The following is a 20,332-nucleotide window of genomic DNA, read 5'->3' on the forward strand; positions in this document are numbered from 1 at the left end:
TGGCACTGTTACGTTTGACACCTTTAAATGTTTTAAGTGTTCATTACAGTGCATTGTCCCTGTCAAATAAACGATTAAATAAAATAACCAATTGTGCGCCGTGAGAGGGGAGCGAAGACACTCCCTCACTAGCACTGTAGCAATTTAGCTTTGAGCGAGAGTACTCAGCTAACTGGAGGATAGAACAGGAACTAATTGTGAGCTGTGAGAGGGGGGCGGAGACGCTCCCTTCACTAGCACCGTAACAGTTAGCTTGAATGAAACCACTCAGCTTAACTGGACGATAGAACAGGCAAGGAACCAATGTATGCAGTGAAAGGGGGGGCGGAGACGCTCCCTTCACTAGTGCAGTAGAAAGTTAGCTTTCAGCGGGAGCCCTCAGCTAACTGGATGATAGTACAGGTAAAGAACCAAAAGTATGTAGTGAGGAGGAGGGCGGAGACGCTCCCTTCACTAGTGCAGTAGAAAGTTAGCTTTCAGCGGGAGCACTCAGCTAACTGGATGATAGTATAGGTAAAGAACCAAAAGTATGTAGTGAGGAGGAGGGCGGAGACGCTCCCTTCACTAGTGCAGTAGAAAGTTAGCTTTCACCGGGAGCACTCAGCTAACTGGATGATAGTACAGGTAAAGAACCAAAAGTATGTAGTGAGGAGGAGGGCGGAGACGCTCCCTTCACTAGTACAGTAGAAAGTTAGCTTTCACCGGGAGCACTCAGCTAACTGGATGATAGTACAGGTAAAGAACCAAAAGTATGTAGTGAGGAGGAGGGCGGAGACGCTCTCTTCACTAGCGCAGTAGAAAGTTAGCTTTCAGCGGGAGCACTCAGCTAACTGGATGATAGTACAGGTAACAGTAACAAATTAGCGAGAGCCCTCGGTTAATTTGTACACAATTATCTCATTAGTTTGAGAGTATATAGATATAGCACAATCAGCAATAATTGGTAGCGATCTCACCGGCTGTGTGCAGGAGCGTCCGCTCTTTACCGGTCCGGAGCTCCTGGGGTCCGGGCGGTGAACACCGCGGTCCCCTCCCTTGGGAGGACGGACAGCTCGTCGCAGCCTTTGGAGGGCGAGCGTTTTTCCTAGCCCGCAGCTCCGATCAAACGATCGCAAGGCTACAGGTAGCGATGAGCTAGAATCCCAATTTTCAGTAAGCTTAGCTTGGCTTCTACTCATAAGTAGTAACCTACGCAGCGAGAAGATGAAAAAGGACTGAGCCCGTTGACAGCACCGGAACTTATACCTTCCGGTGTCATACGGGGTCACACGTGACTTTGTTGATATAAATATTCGACCTACGCATGCGCGAGACAGAAGATATCCAGTGCTAAAGCACCGCCTCTGGCGGTCAGTAAGTATGAAATAGAACTGACAGCCACGGTGAAACTCGGGCGATTATTCGCATCGCGTCCGGTGTGAACGCACCATACACTTTGTTTAGTGTTGCAGAAATATTAAGAATGCCAAACAACCAACGTGTTTTCTGGAGTGCATGTGACTTTCAACCAACAGCAATTCAATTTGACATGTGAGTTAAAAAGACACAAAAAGACACAAAATAAATAAACAGAAAAACATGCAAGATGGACACTTCAACTTAAAGTCAAACCTAAAGAAAATGGCTATCAAGAAGTTGAAAAATGAAAATAGGATGCATGGCTAGTTTGGGCCATTTAAAACCGCTGACTAAAAGAAATGAAATGAAGAACATGGATGTAATGGAGAGAAAGAGGCGATCAAGACTACAGGAGGGGCGGCCATCCTCTACCTCTTTCTGGAGTTGGGCTTTTTCTTTCTCCAAATCCTGGAAGACAACCTTCAGCACCCCTACCTCAAGTTTAAATCTTCCCATGTCCTCCTCGAGCTCTTCATCAGAAACACCTAGGAGTGATGCTGAACGTCTGCTCATTGAGGGGGGACGAAACTTGGCGAATTCCTCAGGGTCCTCTTCTGAACTGGCATTGTTTTGATCAGCTAAATTAGCACTGCTGTCCTTCCAGATGAGGTCCAGATGTGGTTTGTGGGATGGCCTCAGTTTGGTCTCATCCTTTAAGAATGTGCTTCCGTCAACATCTGACATGTGCATGGTATGATCATCATTCAGAGCCGTGGTAACGTGATCTACGCAGCTGTTTCTTTGTGCTGTGGTGAGTGGAGGTGACGGAGATCTGCGCTCTTCAAGGACTTCATCAGTGAGTACATCTGACTCTCGGCACATGTTGCTCTCACTACGTGGGGGGGGCGCTGAAACCTGCATCGGGTCATCGCATAACGAGTTGTCAGTTGAATCCGCCAGAGAGTCTTCCTGTCCAGACTCCCTCTGCTCGGGTATGGTGAGAAGGACGGTACTCCTTGCTCTGGCCGTCGGGCGCACAATCACTTCCCCATCTTCGTCTTCATCGCTCGACTCTTCGTCTGCAGAAGTAGATTCCGCCGTGGCCTGTTCTTCTTCTACGACTTCTTCTGCAGTCCGTCTTGATCGAAGCAGTTCTCCAAACTTCTCTTTTAATTCCCCAGCAACGTTCTTGAAGGTGGATTTCACCTCCCGTTTTTCCACCTCCACCCACAGCTTCTCGTAGCGATTCTCCCATGGGACGCCATCACTAGCTTCACCTCTTTGTTCATAACTGGGTTGATCTTTAAAGATATGATCCTTTTCTCCATCGTCAGAGCCCGCATGGCCAGATGGATTCGAGTTATTTAGATCTAGCTCGCATATATCTACTGCACCATCTACCTCCTTTGATGGCATGGGTGGACAAGGAAGACAAAACACAGACAAGACAAAACATACAAAAACCACATTTGGACTTTAAATTAAAAGACACAATATTCAAACAAATATGGGCAGAATTTAAACATACAGAAATTGCTCAACATTTTTATTTACGATAAGGTAATTTGTGATTTGTTCTTACTTGTTTGGCACATATTGTTTAAAACAGAACATTTGATTTCTGGCACAGTACATGCTAATAGTATTTGTAGCCTTATCCCACAATTGCGACTGTGAATTTAAATATTTTACCAATTTTTTCTCACATTTTTGGGAAAAGAGATTGACTAACTTTGTTATTTACTAAGCAAAACGTCTTGCCTAGAGTAGGGCTGCTCAATTAATCGTATTTTAATCGCAATTACGATTTTGGCTTGCAACGATTATGAAAACAATCTAAATAAAACGATTTCTTTAAATTCTTTTTTAATGGTTTTTCAGTTGAATTATACTTAAAGTTCAGGGTAATCAACTGCTAAAAACATACTGTTCAACATTTCTTTTTTCAATAAATGGATGTTTTCAAAGTAAATGGATAATCGTTTTTAATAATCGTGATATCAATTATTGACCCCAATAATCGAGATTATGATTTTTGCCATAATCGAGCAGCCCTAACCTAGAGCTTCTGCAATTTCACAATAGTTTGAACTGAATGGTGATGCTGGGACAAACTAAAGTCAGGAATAAGATATCAACATATTGGTAGAAATGGTAGTTTGTGGGTGTTTCTCACCTTTTGTTGCTCCTGGTCAGACTCTTCGTTAGTTATGATGTCTCTTTCCATCGGTGAGAGCTCAGGGGAACCTAAGGACACAGAGAGTCTTTATCACGAACACAGGGCCTGAGCACACACATATCTGTAGTCAATCTAAAGAAAACCAGACAGCCTTACCTGGTGTAACCACTATCTGAAGCTCAGCTAGGTTTTGCAGCTGATTGTCAACTTTGGCTGTATTGCTAGTGGATGCCACATTGTCTTGTTCCCAATCTGATTCTGAATTAGAGCAGAGAGAGGAAAATGCTGTGATAATATCCTCTGTCTCAATGGTTTATATGTGTTTAGAAATGATATCACAGAAGGGCTTTATAGGCCTTACCTTCTTCACTCTCTGGTTTTGCAGGCACCATCTTCCTTGCTCGAGGCTGGGGTTGGGGCACGGGTTGAGGGGGTGTGCTGGGTGTTGTTGTGTTGGGGTTGATGCTTCTTGGAGTTGTTGGAGGTGCAGCTGAAGCAAGGTTTTCTTCCTGCTCTTTAGGTGGATAAGAGCATTCTGGGGACTCCTCCAGTCCAGGGGAGGGCATTCTGCGGCCGGGCAGGGTTCTCTTACTGGCCGTACTGGCGGAGTCCCAGTCTGACGCATCTGTGTCATAAGCACAAGAAGTTGTAGGTAAATAAACAACACATGACATTGATGCTGATGAAGGTATGTTTACACTGGGATAACAACAACACCCAACACTCAACCACTCAATGAAAAACATCTGGGATTGGCTGGGATGCTATTGCACTCACATCAGACTGAGGATTCAAAGGAGTAACTACAGCTACCAGGGTCAAAAGTTCACCTTTCTTACAAGCTAGTTCACGTTTACTGACCTCTTTTTTTAGCTTCAACAAGTGCGATGATGACAGAAAAATAGAAAGGGTGGTTAAGCCAGGGTTGCATGCAGATAGACAATTTTTTATGATTAAAAATAATGTATCTCCTTAAAGGTAGGGTAGGTAAGAATGGAGAAACCAGCTCGAGTGCGCTAGAATTTGAAAGTACACAACCGGAAAAAATCTGCCCCTTCCTTCAGACTTCCTTACAGAGCCCCTCCTCCAACACACACGAACGCGCACATGACCAATGAGGGCACGAGATAAGTTTGTGCACGAGATGGAAGGCTGACAGGCAGGTAGGCCATCCAGTTATTTTAGCCGGGCCGGCTCAGATGATTGGTCGTGCTTTTTACAGCGCTACGGCTTCCACAGATGACATTTTTGTATATATTTATTGTCAAAGCATTTAATGTATTCATTGCTATCGGGATGTTAAGAGCATTCCATGGAATATAACAAAAAGTGTTTCTGAAGTGAATTACCTACCCCACCTTTAATATTTGAGAGTGACGCTTTCGGGTGCTACTCAGACATATATAATCTACCAGCAAACGACCTGATAATCAGTGATTCTGAAAGAAGGGTTTGTTGCAAAAAAATCAGATTCATTCATTTAAATATTCATGGGTATTCTGTGTTAAGATGGAGCAAATCTTACATCTATATTTCTAATACATATTTTTAAGGTTGTTCTTAACCATAACTAGGCTATAGTTTAAAAAAAGTGGCTACGTCAATTTCTTCCAAAAGAGGTACATAAGGGGGTCCCCGGTCTGTTCTTTATCTAAAAAGGGTTTCTCTGCAAAAAGGACTATGTGTGTGCATTATGTTTAGTGGCAGACAAAGGCATTAGATGATCAACTGCCTTGTGATCACCATATTTAAAAAATATTACAAAAGGTGGAGAATTCGTTATTATTGATTACCTTCAAGATCATCAACATCACCAAGACCGAGCTCTTCCATTAAGTCTGTCAAAGAGAAACAGACTACCATGTTAACAACAACAGACCAAAAGGAACCACAATGCTTCAGGTTATTCTATCCACCTTTCTGCTGTTCGTGATCGGCTTCAAGTTTGCTCAAAACACGAAGAGGTTCCCACTTTGACTTCTCAGTCTGGAAGAAAGAAAGAAAACACGATTCCAACAGTTTTCACAATTTACTTGATTTTCTAGGACATTTAGTTGCTGGACCTACCTCTTTCTGTATACCATCATCTTTCTCAACATCTCCTTGTCTATTATCACCAGTATGGTTGTTTCCAACTGAAAGAGACATGACGTGTGAAATGTGTGAAAAACAATACACTTGTTATGTAAAAACCATTCTGGTGAAGCTGGCTGAGTTTGCCAGAACATCAAAACGCATTCCCATGCAAAACAAGCTCAAGGTTAATTAGCTTGAAGAGACAATGGTTAGGCATCGGTTGGGCATTTAGATTCCTGGTATTCACTGGGACACAATTTCAGCATTTGCCAAGCATTCTGCACTTTGTTATTTCTATAATTTGGGACAAAACCTGCTGAAACAAAGCTAGTTAAGAAAATAAATATGATCAAAATGTGGGATAATAGGGTTCGAGGGTAGCAGGCATGGTGGAGTGGCGTACTGTATGCTGCATGCATTCTCTTATGGTGATCATGAGGTGATGGTTACCATGCTGTTCCTCAGACCTATGAGTCAAAGCATTCATACCCTCTCCCTGGCTGCCTCTCGGCCTGCCTACACTCCTCCGAGGCTCTAGGATCCTATTCCCTCCTTCCTCTCTTAAAAACGAGGGAATATAAAACAAGTCTACAAAAGAAATGTAACATATTGTTGGAAAGGCTGTTTTGATTAATGGAAATTATATTGCATTGCACATTCTACAGCTTTTTTAGACCACAGAAAGTATCACAGACACATATCAATACATTTATACACTAAAGTAGGGCTGCTTGATTATGGCAAAAATCATAATCTCGATTATTTGGGTCAATAATTGATATCACGATTATTAAAAACGATTATCCATTTACTTTGAAAACATCAATTTATTGAAAAAAAACAGTTGATTACCCTGAACTTTAAAGGTGGGGTAGGTCATTTTGGAGAAACCAGCTCGAGATAGCTAGAATTTGAAAATACACAGCCAGAAAAAATCTGCTACTTCCTTACAGAGCCCCTCCTCCAACACACACGAACGTGCACATGACCAATGAGGGCACGAGATAAGTTTGTGCACAGATGGAAGGCTGACAGGCAGGTAGGCCATCCAGTTATTTTAGACGGGCCGGCTAAAATGATTGGTCGTGCTTTTTACAGTACTACGGCTTCCACAGATGACATTTTTGTATGGATTTTTTGTCAAAGCAAGATATTCATTGCTATCGGGATGTTAAGAGCATTCCATGGAATATAACAAAAAGTGTATCTCGAGCCGGTTTCTCAAACTTACCTACCCCACCTTTAAGTATAAAACAAAAAAATTAAACTAAAAAAAACAAAAAACTAATAATAATAATAATAATAATTTTCATAATCGTTGCAAGCCAAAATCGTAATTGCGATTAAAATATGATTAATTGAGCAGCCCTACACTAAAGCAGTTTTTTTATAAATATGATATAAAAAGGACATATTGTTTCTGAAGCGTGAAATGGCGCCTGGAATGATTAGATGCATCAAAAAAGTACAAATAAAAACGTACCTTCTTTTCTCTCTTCTTCAACAGTGTCTTCTTTAACTTTGATAAGCGAGCTTTGTTTCTCTTGCTGTGGAATTTTGGGGTTTTCAGAGTGGGACTGAAAGAGAAAAGGCAAACTGTGAGAATTTGATTGGCTAACATCTGATCCTCAAAGATATTACATAATGTGTCTTCACTGTACCTCAGAGTCCCAAGAGTCCTGCTCTTCCTCTCCCTGCTCTAGACCCAGCTCGGACAGGAAATCTGTTTCAACATGTGTAGATTTATTACAATGCTGAAACTGAAAAGTAATGGTAGATATAGAGAAAATACACAAGGCAGCAGCACTTACTTTTTTTTAATGAATAAGCACTTTTACAATAACATAGTTACTACAGTTGATTTGGTAAACTCATATAATTTCTCGATTCAGTAAGAATGTCTACAGTTGAAGAAAATCAAAAGTGTATCTGACTGTCATTAAAGCAAACAATATAAAGGTGCAAAGCTGTTATTGTTTACTGAGGAAAAGACTACCTGTAGGTACCAGATGTTGAAGTACAGTTGGCCGTGCATTGTACATAGTGCATCGATAATAAATAAATAGCTCCTTACCCCTTTTCTTATCTTTAGAGACTTCTGTTTCAGGAACAGCTGAGGTGGTTTCAAGGGACTCCGCACTTGCTTCAAGTTGTTCATTATCATCTGAGACATCTTCTTCCTCCTCCTCCTCACCCTCCTCCTCTTCTTCCTGCTCATCCTCCTCCTCCTCCTCATCATCCTGGTCATCATCATCCTCATCCCCAGTCGAATCTTCTTTCTAATAAAAGAAAAAACATTACAAATACATTTTACATAAGCATAAACTTCAAAAGCTTATTCTAGTATGCATGAGAGTAACACATGCGTCACTTCCGGGCAAAAATGACGGCTCCGCCCACTTTTGGGGGAAAACAAAGCTGTCATTTGAATGGCGGTCAATACAAATTATGAAGTTTTTGACAATCCGATCAGAAATTTAAGAAAACTGTGGATTTTTGGATCTTCAAAGAGCCCGATTACAAATAATTACATTGAATCACTTGAAATCGGCGATCGGGCTCGATATATGGTTAAATATAGCAGTAGGCGATCGATGTCCACAGATGAGAGTAACATCTACGTCACTTTACGGCCCCGCCCACTTTTGGGGGAAACCAACGCTGTCATTTGAATGGCGATGAAGCCTGAAGGCACAGAGCTCTTCTTTTACGGTCCTTTTTTCTTAGAGGAAGCCCAGAAACACTGGATTTGTTTTAATGTTTGAGGTGCAATAAACGACACAGCAGCTTTTTGGCATGATAAAACTATTATTTTCCGCCTCGCTCATGAGAGTAACAGCTGGCGAAATTACAATTTTCAAATGATTTAATGTGATTGTTTGCCGGAATGGCCATCGTAATCGGGCTCTTTGAAGATCCAAAAATCCATGGTTTTCTTACATTTCTGATCGGATTGGCAAAAACTTCAGAATTTGTATTGACCGCCATTCAAATGACAGCGTTGTTTTCCCCCAAAAGTGGGCGGGGCCGTAATTTTCGCCCGGAAGTGACGTAGGTGTTACTCTCATCTATTGCATATTTCACAAGGCAACTCCAATGGTATGAAAAACACTGGGAAAAGGATATAAAAATAGCTTGTAAAGTGCTGGTTTTAAGAGGCCACACTTCAGAAACTGTTACGCTACAACTAAGAACTACCTGTAGTGTTCCTATTTTACCTGAATGACCGGCTCGTCAATGTTTCTGACTTCTTGACTGTTCATGCCTAAGCTCTCTGCCTCATCCGGTGAGACCACATCAACATCATCAATGTCCGTCTGAGGTAACGCTTCATCGTCAGGCGATGCGTTCCCGTCTGAGACACAATGTTGACCGACAGTAGGTGGGCTTGAACACATATTTGTCCTTGTCGGTTCTTCATTGAGGTCGTCCGATGACACTCTGGTCTGGGAAACAATGGCACTACTATTTTCCAGCGGAACATATGAAGTTAATCTAGCCACGTCTTCATCGTCAGACACTTTGACCGTTGCGCTGGCGAAATCGTACAGCAGCCTCTGGTCCTGGCTGTCAGAGTCCTCACTTCCCTCATTATCTTTGTCGACATCAACCAGCTTGTCTTCCTCCTCCAGCCCGTTATCCTCTACAGTCTGATCCTTTCCATCAATAATAGATTCTTGATCCTTTTCATTGTCTTCATCTCCCTCCAACTTCTTGTCTATTGCGCTCGTGGGCCTTGACTTGTTTGGGGTGGAATGATTTGTCTCTAAGACGTTACCGCAGGCTTCAACATCATTATCCTTTGTCCCCATTGACTTCTGCTTTTCTGACTCATTACTTTCATCCTCATCATCATCCCAACTACTATCATCGCCTTCTTCCTTCTCCGACTTTAATCGGTCTTCCTTTTGTGATGTTTCAACCTCATCGTTATCTAGTTTATGGATTGTGGTTGCCTTTTCATCCTCAGGTACTGCTGGCACTGCAGTAGAAGGGTCATTTAAAACTTTCTCAACACTTTCTTTATCTTGTTCTTCCGCAAAGTCATCAGAACACTGCTTCTTACCAGTCTGGTTTGCGGATACAATATTTGTTTTATCCCACTCGGATTCATCAACTGTTGCTTTCGCTAGTCTGTTTTTGGACTGAAGGGTGCTTTTTGAACGTAACCCCAAAGCAGACACAAGTTCCTCTATCAGGGGCTGATGCGAGACACGTTTTGGACTTGGTACCCGTGATGATGAGGAATCCCACGAGGTATCTGGATGATCTACATTTGGTTGAGCTAATGAGCATTTTGAAGGCAGTGTTTCTGCTTCTGGTTGTACATCTGGAACATCACTTTTCTGATCAAGGGTCTCATTGTTTACCTCATATTCTTTGGGTAGGTCATTGTCACTGTCGTCTAACGAGGAGCCCCATGAAGATCTGCGTTTACTCTCTTTGAACAATTCTTTTTTTGATGCACCATCAGAGGAACCGTGTGTATTTTCACCTTTATCATTGCTCCAGGAATTATCATCCTTTTCCATTTCTCCTTCTTCCTCCTTTAACACAGCTGGTGAAGTTTCTGTGTGAAGTCTGGAAGGCAGGGGGCCTCCTTTTGAACCAAGGCTGTCATCTTCATCAGAAAACTTAGATTCTACTCTAATGGCCGACACGATACAGTCTGTTGCTGGCAGTGCGTAACTAATTGTTCCAGGTGGGTGGACATTGGCATCTTTCTCTGAGTCTCCTACAATCCCGGGACTAGTTTCCCTGCTATACGGGGTGTCAGCACCAGGTATGTTCTCAGCGTCAATAATCTTAAGAGCAGCAGTAACAGTGGGTTTGTCTTCAAATTCAGTCTTGTTGGCCTCAACAGAAGCCACACATTTGCCATCATCCTCTTCCTCCTCATCTTCTTCATCCTCCTCTTCACTTTCCTCATCATCATCATCTTCATCTTCTTCATCTTCCTCCTCATCTTCCTCCTCCTCCTCCTCTTCTTCATCTTCCTCCTCCTCCTCTTCCTCCTCCTCCTCCTCTTCCTCCTCCTCTTCCTCCTCCTCCTCCTCTTCCTCCTCCTCTTCCTCCTGAGAGTCTGACCTTGTGTTACTAGTCGAAGGCTGCTCTGATTGTTTGCTTTGCTCCTGATCGTCTGCTGTAATGAGTGTTTTGGGGGGAAAAAAATAGGACAGATCTTAAAAATGCAATCAGCACAGCTTCAACACCAAATATTTTACCTTTTTGTAGCTTTGAAGAGGGGTAGAAGACATCTGGGGTGCTTTGGACAGGAAGGAAATGGGAGAAGGATCTACTGGGCGCTGTGGAGCTTTGCTGGACGGTAACGCCTTAAGGAGGGATGGGATTCTCTGCACTCTATTCTCACTCTCTGGTTCAGATTCTGTAGCGCTCAGGGATTTGTCAGGTATCGCAGAAGCTACAAGGCAGGCAGGCAGGGATGAAAGATTACTACCAAAAAAACACAAACTATGGAGGAACACTGACAAGAGGCGCTTTCACACCTGAGTACTTTTCCCGTTTAGTTCCGATAGTTCCTGGGATTTTGCGTTCACACCAAAAAGAGAACTTAGTTCATGAGAACTTTTCCCCCCTTTTCAGTCCCTGCTAGAGAGGTGGTACTTTCGTGGGGAGAAAAAAGTTCCAATTTCTGATTGGCTGGGCGAATTGCAAACCACGCCCCGTAAAACTCGGAAAGGTTTTGTGAAGCCGCCATTGTATTTGCTGGCATTAGCATTATTAGCATTAGCATTAGCCCCACGCACCAACGGAGAGAGAATAACTTATGGCAACACAAAAAAAAACATGGGAGCGGTGGAGATGAGGAGGTGTCGGCGTTCTGGCGATTTACTCGGAAGGCTTCAGTAGAAGCTGCTGGGAGTCCCAGCAGCTTCTACTGAAGCGAGTCCCCAACTCCGGGGACTTCCGGCCGGGGACTCCGGGTGGCAGTATACGCCGTGAAGTTGTTTGCGGCCTGCCAGTAAACCCAAAGCAGAAGAAGAAGAAGTGAGGTCAGCGGCTTCATTTGCGTAATCTTCCCTCAGGGACTTATTCCGGTGTGAACGCGATCTGCTCTTTAGTTCCATGGGGGAACTACGTGCTGGGAACTAAGTACAGCAAAGTACTTGGTGTGAAAGCAGCTCTGATAAGGGTAAAAATATTCGCATTACCTTTTCCTCTTTTAGATGCAATCATTTTCCTCAGGTTTACCTTCGGTGGTTGCTGAAAGACAGCATAACAATTGAAGGATAGAACAAAATTCAGGAAAAACTCAGTCTACAAGAAGAAAAGGAACAGCAACCAACCTTTTCGATTAAAACTGATTCATCATCATCATCTGATGAAGCCCATTCATCTGCAGCACTTTTTGAAACCCTGAAAAGGTAAGAAGAATGGTTTGAGCCAGGACGGCGATTGTAATTCTAGGTTATAATCCACAAAAAGAGAACTGTGCTTACCGACTTAAAGACTTCGACTGAGAATTGTCTTCAAAATCTGCAAGAAAACAGAGCAGTTTACAGTATGTTCAGCATCAGGTGGATACATTTTAGGAAGGCATGTCATATTTTAATATATTATCTGTGAAATAGAGACAAGGAGAGCATGTCATTCTTTAAAAGCAGAAACAGTTTGGTGCACGAAGCGCTACAAATTAAGAAGCATAAACATCCATCTTTAGGGACTTATTGATCAGTACTGTCACCAGACTGACAGCATTTGACTGGTTGAACTATGAAAGCTCATCTAAGCAAAGTTATACCTCCCCCTGCTTCATTTGCTCGATGCTCTAGATCCAGTCAAGAGGTAATGCATGAGGAATAAATCAAATAATCAAAGTGAATAATAATTACAAACAACCATAATATCCTCACATCACTCTTATTGATTATTATGTGATAAAAATGCATCTCCCTACCATCTTTATCAATGGCTGGTCCTCCCAAAGAGAAGCCCGCTTCAACGTTTTGGGAAGGACTACCCAACACGGTGTTTTTCTTCTTCTTGCTCAGCCCTTGATTTGATATAGAGGGCCCTTCATTCTTCTGGGTACTGTGCTCAATGATCAGAAGGGAACATCTACAAGAGAGTCAAGGCAATGATGTAAAATGTCAGAAGCCTTAAAAAGTAAAAGTTTTAAACTGTAAAACTAAATTGTTTCCTAATGAATAAACAGACACAATTATCCATTTGAGAGATTTGGTAGTTTGTTCCAGTTTTGCACTCCATAGAGACTCCACAAATCCATGAACTGCAAAATAAATACCACTCTAGGGAAATATGTGCAAAGAAAATAATCAGAGCTTACGGATGATGACCATTCATCACAGCGTAATCATCGGCTGACCATCCTTTGGTATCCTTTATTGTGATATCGGCGTCAAACCTCAGAAGCAGCCGCAACATACTGATTTGTCCATTGCCTGCAGCTAACATTAAAGCGGACCTGCAGGTTAAAAAAATGATAGCAAAATGAAAAATTGTAAACAAAGAATTATGCAACATTAAAGGTAGGGTCGGTAAGAATGGAGAAACCAGCTCGAGTGCGCTAGAATTTGAAAGTACACAACCGGAAAAAATCTGCCCCTTCCGTCAGACTTCCTTACAGAGCCCCTCCTCCAACACACACGAATGCGCACATGACCAATGAGGGCACGAGATAAGTTTGTGCACGAGATGGAAGGCTGACAGGCAGGTAGGCCATCCAGTTATTTTAGCCGGGCCGGCTCAGATGATTGGTCGTGCTTTTTACAGCGCCACGGCTTCCACAGATGCATTTTTTCGGGATGTTAAGAGCATTCCATGGAATATAACAAAAAGTGTTTCTGAAGTGAATTACCTACCCCACCTTTAAGGTTATTGGACATGCTTAAGAAATGTCTCATTGTTCAGTACTGACCTTTGGCTTTGGTCCATTGTATTTATATCAGCCCGCTCTTTGAGGAGAAACTCAGCCATCTCGATATGGTCCTCACGGACTGCCACAATCAAGGGTGTGAATCCCTCCTAAATATGAGATCACAGTCAACAACTATATATTTTTCATGAATGTATCAACAGAACAGCAACAACTCATCATAGACTGAAACTCAAATATGATAGCTGACAGACACATTTATTTAGTTTTAATATCCTTCTTTATTTTCTAGCATTTTACTATAGCCTACAGATATACCACTGAATGCATCAAAATATTACATCTATCTCCCAGCAAACATTTTGAATTTTAATAGAAGGAAACTCATATATGTGTGGCTTAAAACGTTAATAATGGTTTGGCATGATAAGGGCTGTTAATTATTTTTTCTTCAATCAAGATAACAGGAGTATGCCTAATATTGTCCAACCACTAGCATCTATCATCACTAAGTTGTGAGCTGTTGTAGAAAGAAAGACGGAATCACCTTATTGTGTGCATTGATGTTGGCCTCGTGCTCCAGCAGAGCGATAGTAGTTGACATGGATGGGATGTTTGCTGATAAATGTAGTGCTGTATTGCCATTGATGTCGACCAGGTTAGGCTCGGCATGATTCTCCAGCAGTATTTTGACACAGGAATCATGCTGGCACTGCACTGCCTGATAGAGATGAGATTGATATGATTGCAGAGGTCAGGCTTTAAACAGTGTATGAGGAAAGTAGCAAACTTTGATCATCACAATATATTCAACATAAATGAAGAACCACTCTCTGGTGGAGTCTCTCATCATCCAGGATTACCTTCATTAGGGCGGATCTATTTTGATTGTCGCATAGGTTAAGCTTGGCTTTGCTCTCAACGAGAAACTGCACCACTTCAGCATGTCCACTGGCACAGGCAATATGAAGCGCAGTTCTGAAATGGTAAATGAAAGTGTTTCTCATTAGCGTGCAATCTTTTTCTTACAAAAATCCTTCTACTTAGCTGACCAGGATAATTTTAAGCTTATCTTTAGAGCACCTTGATGAAAAGCTGCACTCATTGAGGTGCGCATACTGTATATCAATGATGATATTTCACAAGCTATACTGTAACGTGCCTTAAGTAGCATACATAAGCAACTCACTTTTGAGACACCAATTGTAAATGGTAACTAGATCCCACTTTGAAACATAAGTAGAAAAGAAACAATGGGGTGTCATGTACATTTTAATTGTTGCTTAAAAAAGATGGCAGTTTGCTGTTTACAGTCAAAAGTACTGAACATGTCTTACCTAGCTCTAATATACAAAGACAAGGTTTCAATACTTGTATCAACAATATACCCTAAAGCTGCTACATTATGAAAACTATGGCTCTAGTATTGCAATACTATTCTTAAAAAGAGCTTTGTTATTTCAAGAGCACAATAAATTGATCCATCTGATAGGCTGCATTCATTTTTGGGGGACAGTTTTTGTTTTTAACCAACTCATTTGTTAAACAAAGGGATACAGTATTAAAATAGGTCAAGGGTCAATAGTGGACTCTTATACATACCAATTTTAAAAAGAGTGACAAAAGATGGTTAAACATAATGTGTTAACAGAGATATACAGTAGAGAAGTGTATATCTAATACAAATAAAATAACATTTATTAAGATATGCATGTGGACTATATTACTAGGGTTAATAAGACATACTGTACAACTTCAAAGATGTGACAACAAGTGCTTCAAAGCCACTTACCTGTTTTCCTTGTCAAGTTGATTGATATCATTCTTTTTGGCGAGCTGCCTCAACTTTGCCAGATCACCCCCTGATGCAGCCTTGTGAACCTTCCCGAGGTCCTTGTCTTTCAGGTCATAGCCAACAGAAAGCACACTCCCGTTGTCAGGAGTACCGGACGGGTGTTTCTTTTTCTTGGTGAAGCTGAATATTTTCTTCATTGTGCACAGCGGCACAACATTGCTTTTGCACCGTCACTAACGTTACCTGCCACTCATGAGGCGCCGGAGGATCACCACAGGCGGCTGTCCCATCCCTAAAAATAAGACGTGCAAAGCGGATTAGAAGTCTATAAAATAGTGCGGTGTTTCTTCAACATATAGCGTTAAATAAGTCCCACAAACACTCTTCCTCATACAGAAATATACAGTGAAACAACCTAGCTGTAGTGCACATGCGGTGCAAGTAATCAACTAATGCTACTAAGCATAACATTAAGTATCTTATTACCTTAATGTAGCTCTAGGTGACAGTAAAAACACAGCTGTCATGCTAACGACAGTAAACTACACGTACCGTCATTTTATTATCCATACCTGAAACAAGGACGTCCTCTGCGTTATTTAGCAGCAAAGCATATCAACGTTTCACTAGAGCCATGTTAATGCTATTACGATGCACAGAACCGAACCCGTCCAAATTGTCAAACGTTACTCGGCGTTGGTTATAGCATCTCTATATATCTTGTATCTTGTTACTATGGTAACTGTGCAAATGGTATGCTAACGTAACGCTAAATACCAAAGGTTATCCTATGTTGCTAATGCTAAGAACTCAATAAACCTACTGTTTTTTTTAAATGCTGTAACGGAACACTCACTGCAACACATACTACGCTCATATAAAATAAAAAAGCTTGAGTTTTGGTCAGTGTCAAAAGCTATATTCTGGATTAGTTGTTGCCTAGCAACCTAACCTCCGTTGGCTGCCTCCCACGTCGTCACTTCACAAATGATGCAAACCGCCACATTTAAAAATGGATTTGTAGCAGAGACGAGAACAGCTGGGATTGTCGTTGCAGCTTCAGTTTATTAAGCAAAGACTCGGTTTGGTTCAAAGACACTTGTGCTGTCCTTCCAGCAAGAGTGAAGGACTCTTTAGCTAATGCTATCCTGAGGTGAAACAAACTTAACCCTGCTAAGTAAATGCTAATTAGCAAACTCCACACATCAGAACCGAAGTGAGTATTACCAGCTAGGTTACTAAGAAGTATACAGTTAAGACGAATACAAAATAATCATGATTTGTTTCAAAGCTAAGCATTACGCAAGCATATGTGTATATACTGCTTATTAACTAAAGCACTAACCTGTTGATTGTCGGACTCAGAACACTACAGAGAGCTAAGCTAACGAAAGAATACTGACAAAAACTTGCTGGCTGTTTGGGGTTAGAAGGAACCAATCAGATACGAGTTCGCGGTCAGGAGTAACCAATAGGCTGGGAGTGTAAAAGGTTGGTTGACCAGTAAAGGAGGGTTGTTGGAAGCGAAGGTTTGTTGTGCAATGGCAAAGGTTTACCACTTGATGGTGACATTTGTCTTGAAATCTTATTCTGCAGTGCTATTATGATCTGCAGTTACATAACACTTTAGTTCCATACATTTTCTTTTGACAAATTATCAATTGTTATGATAAAAGAATGCAGGCAGGGGCTCACATCCAAACCTTAAAATGTAAAATGGTTGTAAAGTCTGCTCTCATATTGTAATGTATTTCTAGTGTACAGCAATGAACAGAAATACCCAATATAATGCAATCCAATTCAACCTCAGTCTATGTTCTCAAGATGCCATTAAACTGAATTAAGACATCTTTGACACACATTGTGTTAATCTTTATGCACAAGATCTCCTTCTACCCTATAGGGGAAAGGGTTGTTATATTCAGTAAGCCATATGGGTTTATTTTCCTTTTTACAGCTGCTTAAAGCTTCAGAAGATACTCAGTCAATGTTCATAGTTGATGTCCATGACAGCCATCCATGCCTCTATCCGATAATGTGTTTAAGATTGTTTGGTGGCAGGGGGTTGCCTTTCTCTGACAGTTGATGGTGTAGAATGGGGGAGTGAGAATGTGACATCTAACAAAGCTTCAAGGGCTGGAATTGAACCTCGGACATCGCGGTTATGTGGAATGCACTGCAACCACACAGGAGACAAGTCCCTCCCCATGTTCTACTTTTTAAACTGTGATTTGAGATGTTTCGTGGCCTCATGTGTATCTCTGCTTCCAGAAAAGCAAGTTTTTTTAATACAATTTCTTTTTTGTATTCTCACCTGTCTATAGGCTACTGTCTTGCCAACATGGTATTTGAATTGGATACAAATCAAACAATAATTTGAGAGCAGTGTTTATATCCAAGTGTATATAAGAATATCTCCTTTTAATGTCAAATTGAAATTATTATAATTATAATGATTAATTTTTTGCTTTCATGAAGTCTACAGATAAGATGTGTAACATGTACAGGGAAACGCTTCAGTCGTGCTTTGCATGCTAAATGATGTAGAAACCAGGTGGGAATGATGCCACTAAGTAAGAACAATTAAAAGGTGTGAGATAGCAATATGACTGCTATATATATACAGGGTGAGAATTGCAGCTACAGTACGTACTGTAAGTGTCTAACAATAGCAAGATGACAAATACAATCCAACCCGGACTGGCTCTGTTCAGGTGTCAAATAACTATACCTTATTTAGAATGATAATTTAACAAAATGGTACAGAGCAATACAATAAAGATAATTAAACTGGCACAAGGTACTTTCTTTCACTTTCTCAGAACATAGTCGATCAAAGCATCATTGTTAGAAATGTAGTGGTGTTGTAAAGAGCAAAGTAAGGAAATGTATATTATGAGTTACAGTTTCCAAGAGATTCAGAGATTAAGAGAGTTTTTGATTTGAATATTTTCTAACCACAGGATCGTAAGACATGTATCACTGACAAAAATAGTATATAAATAAGTCTACAACACAGGATGTACCTACATCTTAGACCACACCGACTGTTGAGTGATGCCTGAATTGTGTAGGTCCACTGAGTTCAACCACCCTGTTGCGAGAGGAAATATCTGGAGTCAACAATCCATGCTTGTGACGCTGTCGGTTGCTGGGATCTGGGATATTTTTGAGCCAGGATCAATGAGCCTGACTCATATGTCAATTCAAATCCCAGGTGCTTGTTATATGTGAACCATTAACCAATCTTTTTGACAGCCAATTGTCAATAGGCTGAGTAAAAGTTCAAAGCAACAGGAAAAAAACCTCTAAAAATCTATATTCTGTCTTTATTTGTGAAACAAGCGCTGACACAGACATTTTTCTTGTCTTTGCAGGTCTTTTGCAGATTATAGATGACAGGCAATTATCTTGGTTGGAGCCCTCCGCCACTGCAAATAAGATGTTTTGATGTAATACTAAGCTAGAGTTTCTAAGCCACCAATCCTTGTTGCAAAAAGAGTAGTTACTTTGTTATTGCAACACTTGCTCAAATTGTCACTTTCTCGGTTTGGAGCAATTGTATGAGGAGTTGTTTCAAAACCAACTAGCCAGCCATCTCCCTCTGATGTTATATTGTGTCTGTCTACCTTGATTTGACTTTGATTTGAAAGTGCAAACAATCCCCACTAAAATGTATAGCCTACTATCTTTAAAATACAGGACAGAATGTATTACTAGTAAATTGTAAAAAACTCCATCCATCAAAAACACCTATGACGTACATTGCTAAGAAGATTGATATTGTGGTTGTTGGAAGTAAAAAAAGACAGAATAGTATTTCTGGAATTCTTATCTTCTGGTATTTCTCTCAAAGTATGTAACGAGACATATCTTGGGTAACGATTGTCAAATGACTTATCAGATGATAAAGATATAAGAAGTTATTATGCTCACTTGTAAATTCACAATTTGTTTATATTTAAAGCATTTTGTACCCAACTATATACTGCCCACTTGTGGTGTAATTATAGAAGAAGCATGTAGAGACTTATCGTGGCCTATCACGATGATGACTTCAACTTCAACAAAGTGTAGTGCCATAATAAGAGATCTTATCTTACGATGTATGTGCAGGCTTTCATAAATGTTATTATTCTGCCCTAGGCTGTAGTTTTGTGTGTGTTTTGTTTCACATTTAGTATGCTATGGATTCCCTCTGTGTGTCCTTTATAAGGTCATTCTTATTGTTATTATTAATACACCTGAGGTTAAAGGAGATAACATCACGAGTGACTATGAAGCTTTGTTAAATATGTCTCATATATATTACACATAAATGTAAGTTTGTGTAGAGTATGGCTCTAATCCCAAACAATATCTGTGTCCGTCCCTATCCTTTTTGTTGCCTGCCTCTCGGCCCTTTACCTTGGGATGCTTTATTTGTTCCCCCAGTTTTATTAACATTCCCATCCGGTCCTGGTATGTAACAGACATCAAACTATGTTCATTTAATCTTTTCATCATTTCAACAGTCATATTAGGTTATTTAATGTGAGGCGTACACACACACACACACACACACACACACACACACACACACACACACACACACACACACACACACACACACACACACACACACACACACACACACACACACACACACACACACACACACATTCAGGGTTTGATCTTATCTGCAATAGGATTTATATTGTCATCTTATTATAATCATCACATCATCGCAGTACTGTGCTTTATCTGAACCAATAAACTCAACAGACTGATCTCCTCCTCTGTCCTGATGTAAACTTTGATCAGCTCATTGATGTCCTTTTACGGCTATACTGCGCGGTATACAGTGTAAGAAGAATCTACAACCACACTGCTAGACATGTCAGTTAAAAATAAGAGTGTAAGCTTCATGGTGCTGGAGGAAACGTCAGACGTCAGTTGGATTTATCCTCCAGGGTTCATAAGTCCCTTAGAAAAGGTAAACAAGACAGGGGTTTGCATATGTCTACCTCATTTATATTTATCATGCTTATTTAAACAGGCCAACGACATAAAATAACATAACAACTTGAGCTATTCCAGTTATCTG

The 20,332-nt window shown here is 40.9% G+C and overlaps 1 protein-coding gene across 10 annotated transcripts in view; it reads right to left on the reverse strand.

The window, feature by feature from the left end:
• si:ch211-272n13.3 (ankyrin repeat domain-containing protein 26) overlaps positions 1-16,665 on the reverse strand; it is a 43,235-nt gene extending 26,570 nt beyond the window's left edge. For 5 of the 10 annotated variants that reach the window (XR_004557385.1, XM_034149467.1, XM_034149465.1 and 2 more), the window contains exons 1-22: positions 16,592-16,665; positions 15,244-15,538; positions 14,315-14,429; positions 13,999-14,172; positions 13,494-13,600; positions 12,903-13,040; positions 12,513-12,673; positions 12,357-12,383; positions 12,055-12,091; positions 11,902-11,971; positions 11,767-11,818; positions 10,819-11,015; positions 7,668-7,872; positions 7,255-7,316; positions 7,077-7,170; positions 5,585-5,652; positions 5,434-5,503; positions 5,311-5,355; positions 3,879-4,142; positions 3,674-3,775; positions 3,515-3,585; positions 1,771-2,742 (exon numbers count right to left, since the gene is read on the reverse strand). Coding sequence is in view for 9 of the 10 variants with exons in the window: in XM_034149467.1 (XP_034005358.1) it covers positions 1,771-2,742; positions 3,515-3,585; positions 3,674-3,775; positions 3,879-4,142; positions 5,311-5,355; positions 5,434-5,503; positions 5,585-5,652; positions 7,077-7,170; positions 7,255-7,316; positions 7,668-7,872; positions 10,819-11,015; positions 11,767-11,818; positions 11,902-11,971; positions 12,055-12,091; positions 12,357-12,383; positions 12,513-12,673; positions 12,903-13,040; positions 13,494-13,600; positions 13,999-14,172; positions 14,315-14,429; positions 15,244-15,443 (3,231 nt within the window). In the remaining variant the exon portion in view is untranslated. Of the gene's footprint in view, positions 1-1,770; positions 2,743-3,514; positions 3,586-3,673; positions 3,776-3,878; positions 4,143-5,310; positions 5,356-5,433; positions 5,504-5,584; positions 5,653-7,076; positions 7,171-7,254; positions 7,317-7,667; positions 7,873-10,818; positions 11,016-11,766; positions 11,819-11,901; positions 11,972-12,054; positions 12,092-12,356; positions 12,384-12,512; positions 12,674-12,902; positions 13,041-13,493; positions 13,601-13,998; positions 14,173-14,314; positions 14,430-15,243; positions 15,539-15,818; positions 16,036-16,591 lie in introns of those variants that run through there. The other 5 variants (XM_034149466.1, XM_034149462.1, XM_034149469.1 and 2 more) reach the window with 5 other exon arrangements.
• Positions 16,666-20,332: the final 3,667 nt, after the last annotated feature.

The sequence above is a fragment of the Trematomus bernacchii genome, unplaced genomic scaffold, assembly GCF_902827165.1.
Source record: "Trematomus bernacchii unplaced genomic scaffold, fTreBer1.1, whole genome shotgun sequence".
Lineage (NCBI taxonomy): Eukaryota > Metazoa > Chordata > Actinopteri > Perciformes > Nototheniidae > Trematomus > Trematomus bernacchii.